The sequence below is a fragment of the Pteropus vampyrus genome, unplaced genomic scaffold (genome assembly GCF_000151845.1).
Source record: "Pteropus vampyrus isolate Shadow unplaced genomic scaffold, Pvam_2.0 Scaffold42, whole genome shotgun sequence".
NCBI lineage: Eukaryota > Metazoa > Chordata > Mammalia > Chiroptera > Pteropodidae > Pteropus > Pteropus vampyrus.
In genome coordinates this window covers 3,776,976-3,784,128 of record NW_011888823.1, presented here as the reverse complement: position 1 = coordinate 3,784,128, position 7,153 = coordinate 3,776,976, and the positions used below count along the sequence as shown (strand labels likewise).

At 53.5% G+C, this 7,153-nt stretch overlaps 1 protein-coding gene across 4 annotated transcripts; it reads left to right on the top strand.

Moving 5' to 3' along the window:
* The first annotated feature begins 781 nt into the window (after positions 1–781).
* Positions 782–6,336, top strand: CATIP (ciliogenesis associated TTC17 interacting protein). 4 transcript variants are annotated; one of them, XM_023529713.1, is made up of 10 exons: positions 782–840; positions 980–1,069; positions 1,407–1,607; positions 1,921–1,976; positions 2,480–2,566; positions 2,735–2,839; positions 4,277–4,401; positions 5,229–5,305; positions 5,628–5,716; positions 5,949–6,336. In XM_023529713.1, the coding sequence occupies exons 1-10, from the start codon at positions 816–818 to the stop codon at positions 6,171–6,173; spliced, it is 1,080 nt and encodes a 359-aa protein (XP_023385481.1). In that variant the 5' UTR covers positions 782–815; the 3' UTR covers positions 6,174–6,336. The 4 variants fall into 4 exon arrangements, with proteins under 4 accessions (XP_023385481.1, XP_023385482.1, XP_023385480.1 ...); XM_023529714.1 differs by having other exon boundaries at positions 2,735–2,902; positions 6,045–6,336; XM_023529712.1 differs by having other exon boundaries at positions 2,735–2,902.
* Positions 6,337–7,153: the final 817 nt, after the last annotated feature.

Genomic DNA, 7,153 nt, shown 5'->3' with positions numbered 1-7,153 from the left:
CTTCACTTTTTTCACCCGTCTTCCCACCTCCTCCCAAGATTTTTCTTTTCTGTGACCCTGGCTATCAGATTGAGCCCTTTTATAGCCACTATGTCAAGGACTCCAACAGTTACCCGGTGGGGATCAGACAGCCCGCAGCCTGCGGTCTGAGTAGATCGTAATTCAATTTTCAAGCCCTTGTCTCCAATTACTATCCATATTGTGGCGCCACGTGTTTAAATGCATCGTATCATCTATTAGCTGCTTCATGTTTCTCTGAGCTCTCACTCTGGAACCGGATTGCCTCGGGTTGAGTCCTGGTTCTGCCAGTTACTAGCTGTGTGACCTTGGGAAGACTTTACCTCGGTTTTCTCAGCCATAAAATGGAGGGAAAAAAGTACCTGCTCACAGTGTTATTCTGAAGATTGAGGCCCTATGGACAGCGCCTGGCCTAAAGTTAGCGTGGTTTGTGAGTTTGCTGTGCTTGTCACTGTGATCACCATCATTGTGACATGTTAGGACCACAACATGTACTGCTATTCACAGAGCATCTAACTGGGCTCTGTGCATGGGAGGTCACGTCTGACTCGGGGCCACAACTTCTAAGGTCATTCTAATGACCTATGTCATCGCCCTGCCTTTTAAAAATGTCAAATGCTCCCTCTGCTGGACAATACTTCAGGCTTGGTTTGAGCACTAGAATACTTAGTTCCTACCATTTCCTCTAAGGTCAGAGTGTTTCGAGAAGTGAGTTGATGGCCCTTTAAGGGGTGGTAGCTAGCTCCCAGTTGCCATGGAGACAGCTAGATACAGCCTGGCAGCAGGCAGCAGGCACCATGTCCTCTCAAGTTCAATCCTCAGGTAGGAAGAGGGCTTCTAGGGCTGGAAAGGGGAAGGCCATCTCCCTCACAATCCACCTTGGGGGTTTCTACTCTTGGGACCTCTGCCCCAGCCTGTCTGGATATGAGGTCTGCCATCTCATACTCTCCTCCTCCCATAGACCCCAGAGCCAAGGACCAGCATGCCTCGGCCGCAGAGAGGTCACCCTTAGAGGCCAGTGCTGAAGCTATTCACTTCCTCAACTCCCTCGGTGAGCCTGGGCTGGTGCGGGGAGGCGGGTACACAAGTGTGGAGAAGAGGGAAGGGAGAAGGCCCAGACCTGGCCCTGTCTCTCTCAGCCTGATTCTCCTGGGACTCGGAAAGGGCCCATATTTTTCAAGGGAAGACCTCAGGGACTTGGGGTGGTGGAGGTGTGTCTTCACCCACTGGCTGCTGTAGAGGCCCATGGAGGGGAGACAGGAGTTGCCTGGGAGACGGGGATGAGGAGGGGGTGGGTGGAGACTGTGGTGGCACTAGTAGCCAGGGCGTCAGACAGGTAAGGCTTGGAGCTGCACCTTTATCTGTCCCCACAACATCCTCACCCCCAGGGAAGGAGGAGCTGCAGATGCTGTTCTTCTCCGAGACTCTGGCCATGGTCTCGAATACAGGAGAGCCTCAGGGAGAGCTGACCATCGAGGTGCAGAGCGGGAAACTAAAAGACAAGTTCGACGTCGTGTCACACTACCCCTTTGTGCACGCCTCCTGCAGAGGCTTCATGGACAAAACCATCTGTGGAAACTCTGTCCGAGGTAGAGTTCCTGCTGCCTGATATCCTTTACCCCCATCCTTCCTCCACCGCCCTCATGCACCCCTTCCCTCCATTCCCAGGACCTTCACTCAGGACCAACCCTCGGACTTCACCTTGGGACCAGAATGAGGCATTGAGGGTGTGCGGGAGGTAGAGGTGCTGGGGAGGTTAATTACAGCCACAGACTCAAGACAAGAGCCCCGCTTGTTTATTTCCTGTGGCTACACTACACCTGAGTCCTCTAGCCTGGAGCACCACCCTCCCCTCCTGCAATCTCCAACCTGTGATGGCGCTGTCCCCTCTTTCCACCCTAGGCTATCTCTCGTGGAACTTGAGGACCATAGAACAACATAGTCAAGAGTTCATCAAGGTACCTCCTGGGGCCCCCAACCTTGGCCCCAACCTAGGGTGAGAGAATAGAGACCTTGGGAGAGGGGAGGGAGGGGGAGGGAGGGGGAGGAAGGGGATCTCAGTGGAACATCATCTACCTCTCTTTCTCCAGTTACCCTGCAATCCCCACCACACACAGCACGGAAGCCCATCTATCCAGGGGTATGGGAGGTCAGCAGCAGGTTGTTTCTGTCCTTCTAATACACAAGTGCTGGGTCCAGCCCACCCCAGACCTCTCCTCCAGCCTCAGAGCCCAGCGTCTCCCCGGGGGGCTTTTTGGGTTGCCTTTTCCGGGGCTTGGCTTTTCCCAGGGGCTTTTCCCCCCTTGGCTTCCAGTTTTTTTTGTTCTGGGCCTTCCCAGCCCGCGCCAGTTCGTTTGTGGTTTGTTTACTGGCTGGCAGTCTTTCTTGCGTACGTTCCTTCCGATGGTTTGTTTACAATCTGGTGAGTCCCCGATTCTCCCCTCCATGCTCTGGCCCTTAGTTCCACATCCTCCCCATGGAAAGGAAGATGAGTTTGCTGAAGGAAGAGGATCAGCTGGTCATGAACAGAAGTATCAAGGAGGGTGAGGTGAGGGTGGAAGCTGGACTCCCCATCCTCTTGAAACCAGGTGCAGGGGGCCAGATCGTGTCGGGCCAGGAGCCTGCAGTGGGGTCTCAGCAAACCAAACACCTGGCTTGCCCACCCTCCCTGCCCCTTCCCAGCTCAACATCCCTAACCCAGATTTGTCCTGAACAGGAAGTAAAAACCGAAGTGACTTTTATCCCCTGGGACTCAACCGTGGGCTTCATCTCCGAGGCTGCCAACCTGCTGTTGCTGAGGGTGATGGCCTGGCGGCAGATGGTACCCAACAATGCCCGTTTCCTGGCCTTGGACACAGAGGGCAAACTCTGCTATTCCACCTATGTGAGGGGCCTCCCTGGGCAGTGGTCTTGGCCTCAGGGCAAACTAGAAGGGGCATGGAGGGCGCTGGGGTGAGAGAAGAGGCAGCTGTGGAGTGGAAGAGTGAGAGGGATGGAGATGAAACCGGGGTCATGTGGTGGGACTTCCAAAGGCAGGAGAAAGCAAGACTGAATTCGTTAGAGAGATGACCGCATGTGGGACAGGTGGAGTGAGTGAGGGACCAAAGCGTGTGAGCCGTGGAGGGAAGCAACACTTTTTTGCACAAAAGTCAGTCCAGGAAAAATAAACATAGTGAAGTGCTGCTTTTAAGACATTTTTTTAACATCAGGAAGTACAATATATCCAAGTACATTTAAATATTCTTTTACTGAGGCTCAACCCTGAAAGCTATTCTTCCTCCTCCTCCTCCCTGCCCCTCCTCCTCCTCCTCCACCTCCTTCTCCTCCTCCTTCTCTTCTTCTGTTTTGGCTAAAATTTCAGAATCCATGTACCTACGACTTCTATAATATATTATTTTTTAAAATTTATTTATTTAAATTAGTTTCAAGTATACAGTACATTGGTTACACATCTATATAGTTCATAAAATGATTCCCCCAATTGCTCCCTCCCTCCTCTGGCCCTCCACTTAGCCATCATGTTAATGCTAACTGCATTCCCTCTGTCGTGCTCCCCAGCCCCGTGACCAACTATCAGCTACTAATTTGTACTTCTTTAACCCTTCACCCCATTCTCCCAGCCCCCCAACTCCCCTCCTCTCTGTCCATCACCAAATTGTCCACTATATACAATATATGATTTTAAAGCCGTGTCTCTGAACATACACTTTGGGGGCTTATTTGACAAATTTCATAAATGACGTTCTAGTCTTTTCTAACACAAACATGACAAAGAACAATGTGTTTGGCACAAATAGGCCCTTGCCATTTTCTCCCATTTTCTTTGAAACACGTGTTTTATGTTAACACTTTTCTTCTCCCCATGGCCGCAGCCATAAGAGGGGTTTAAGTTTTAGTTATAACAGGGCATCGGGCCTGCAGCAGCAAGAGCCCGAGGAGGCCACACACACACGCTCGCACCTAATTGGTTGATCCTCATCCCCTGCCACGGAATCTGCCAACTAGATGCACTTGGTCATGGAGAGGGGATGCAGCGGAGTTGGGACAGGGGCTGGCTCTCTATGAGGGGACCTTCAACTTAACTTGGAGGCACAACTCACATCTTGCAGTGCCTGAGTGTCTGGACAGCCAAGGGCTGCTTGTCACTGGTTAATGACGAATGAAGCTGTAAGATGGAGAAAAGGGCCTGGGTGAGATTTTGGGGGAACCCTGGTGGGCATCCACCTCACCTCCTTCCTTTTATTTTGGCTGCGGCCAGCAAGCCCTAGGCTCCCAGACCATCCAGGTAGACCGTCAGCAGGCGGAAGTGTTCATTGTGGAGCAGACTGTACACTCGGATCAGGGCATCCCCACGTCCTGCCAGTTCTACCTGCTGTCTGATGGGTGAGCTACCAACAGTGGGGCCAAGGGGGGCAGTGTTGAGCACAAGCCTGGCTGCTCACTGATGGAGAGTGATGGGGCCAAGGAAGACTGCTGTTTCTGGGGATACCACCACGAGGAGTTACTGTTGAGATCTGAGTGCTCCTGCTTTATTCACATCATTCACCCTTCCTTCGTGTATTCACTCGTTCTGATTCTCATGGTGCCTCCCAAACCTCACCTAAGAGCCCTGAATGGCTAAGGACATTCGCTCGAGACTCCACAGGGCCTAAGGCACAGCTAAAGCGCTGTCACAGATGTTTAGTGTCACAATGAAAAGCATCAAGGTTTAACAACTCGACATGTGATAAATCAACATGCTAGGAGAAGCATTCTGGCACACTGCCAAGCTGTCACCAGCAAAGCACAGGCACTAAATCGTGAGAAAATTCGAGAAGGGAAGGAGGATTTGTTTCCAGAGAGGTATTGACATAACTACTACACAGGAAGAAAAGTAATCAGAACACCCTTGGCCTTCTTTATTTCATAACTTAGCTCGTTGTTTCTATATTGAGTGTCACGTAGCAGGAGGCTCATTATTTTTTTGTACTTACTCCTCCGAAGGTTTCAGTACGGCCCTGGCACACCAGCATGCATCTCTAGAGGCGGGAACAGTACCGGGCTTGAAAAGCGGGCCATTATCTGGGGACGCAGAAATGAACTTGACCCAGGAACTCAAAGACAAGTGGGGGTGGGGGGTGGGGAAGGGCGGCAGTAGAGAGAAGCCCCCAGGACGCTCTCGAGGGAGTGGGCTAGTATAGGGAGACACTGTCTCCTGTGTTGCTCTCCAGGCATCTGGCCAAGAGAATCCAGGTGGGCTCCCCTAGCTACTGCTTGATCACCAAGATGCCCAGCTTGAGGGAGGAGGGTGAGTAAAACCTCTGGCTGGTGGGAGAGTGAAGGGGAGGTGGGAAAACCTGGGGCCTTCTCGGGTGCAGGGGCTGGACTGAGTGTGCCGTGGGCGGGATCCAAGCCCGAGATCAGATGCAGAAGCTTTGCCCTCCGGGCCTGGCCCCAAGGCAGTTAGGGGAGGATCATTTTGCAGGAAATGCCTTCCAGCATCTCTGCCAATGTGGGCAGCGCCCTGGGATTTTACCTGAGCCTGCAATTTGGGTATTCTTGGGCATCCCTGTGCATCCGAGGAAGGTTCTAGGGTGGGGGGTACACATCCTTCCTCCCTCCCCATCCAGATGAGATGGAGCCTCATCCGGTATTTAAGAAGAAGCCCCTGATGTGGGAGGAGGACATGGAGCTCTACTCGAAGTTCCTGGACCGGAAGGTGAGGAGAGGCTGCCCCCTGCGGTCCCGATTCCTCCCCACCCACCACCCACCCCACCCTCCAGGCTCATAAATTCCACCGTGACCAGTCTCTCTTGGTACCTGGTTGCAGTGCACACCCCAGTGGGTTGGGAGGTCCCAGCGTCCCTAAGCCCTCCTTGGAATGAAGTAAGGGGACTTCCTGGGGCGCGGGAGACCCAGGGCAGGCTCAGGCTCGGGCTCGGTCCTGCCAGGAGCAGCTGCGTCTCAGCCACACCAGATATCTGCAGCAGCACCCCGACGCCCAAGCGCTTATCTCTGACTTCCTGCTCTTCCTGCTGCTGCGCCAGCCGGCCGACGTGGTCACCTTCGCCGCCGAGTACTTCGGTCCCTTCGCCATGCACCGCCCGCCCTCCCCGGCCTTGCGCTCCTCCGACCCACGCAGCCCCTTCCGCACGCTTCACACGGAGTCCAGCTAGACCCGCGGCGCGGCGCGCCGGGCCCCCGGGCGGGTACTGGGAAGGAAGCGGGGTGGCGGGTCTGGGACACCGCCGCACCCAGGAGGCGCGCCTTCCGGATTGCGGTTTTGATGGAAATAAACGGAGCCCTCCAGGGAGTGAGAGCCAGAATCTTCTTCCTTGACCAGTCTCGCGTCTTGGCTTAAGAATAGGAACCATTAGTGGCGTTTACCAAGCGAATTTCAGCCTTTTTTCTTGAATGCTATTAGCATCATTATCCCCATTTTACAGATAAGAAAATAGAGGCACAATAGGGTAAGTCAGGGATCCCCAGTTCCCTGGCCACAGATGGGTATGGGTCCATGGCCTGTTAGGAACCAGCTGCAGAGCAGGAGGTGAGCTGCTGGCCAGCCAGCAAAGCTTCATCTGTATTTGCAGCTGCTCCCCAGCACTAGCATCACCCCTTCAGCTCCACTTCAGATCATTAGGCATTAGATTTTCGTAGGAGCACTGGTCCCTGGTGCTAAAAAAGTTGGGGACCACAGGGTTAAGTAACTCTTAGAGTTAGCACATGGGAAGCAGGATTCAAACCCTGAGTCTGGATTCCAAAATCCATACTAGTCACTAGGTTAGTAGGGGTGGAGGGGTGGGGCTTCTTCATACTACTCAGCATAACTGCCTGCTCCCCTCCCCTGCCCCAAAGAAAAAGAGCAGATGGGTGGTGGTGGGGGGCCATGGGGAAGGGATCTGGATCACCACTGGCCTTGCTCATCTTCTCCCAAGACTCCCAAACACCCACTGCCAGCTCTCACACTCCACCTTCCTCCCCATCCCTACTGACACACAAGCACCCCCAAATGGTGTACAGGGTCCCCATCACCTCCTTTTAGCTCCTTGCTAATGTCACTCTGTCCAGGGGCTTGTTTCTGCCCAGTACTGGCTGCCTGCTTGGTAACAAATATAGGGTAAGCTTCCGTAAGGCAGCTGGCAATGGGGGTGCA

Coding starts and splice junctions, on each gene's coding strand:
- CATIP (XM_023529712.1), top strand. CDS start 816: ATGTCCTCTCAAGTTCAATCCTCAG. Junction 1,070..1,406: donor TCACTTCCTCAACTCCCTCG/GTGAGCCTGGGC, acceptor CCTCACCCCCAG/GGAAGGAGGAGCTGCAGATG. Junction 5,717..5,948: donor CGAAGTTCCTGGACCGGAAG/GTGAGGAGAGGC, acceptor CGGTCCTGCCAG/GAGCAGCTGCGTCTCAGCCA.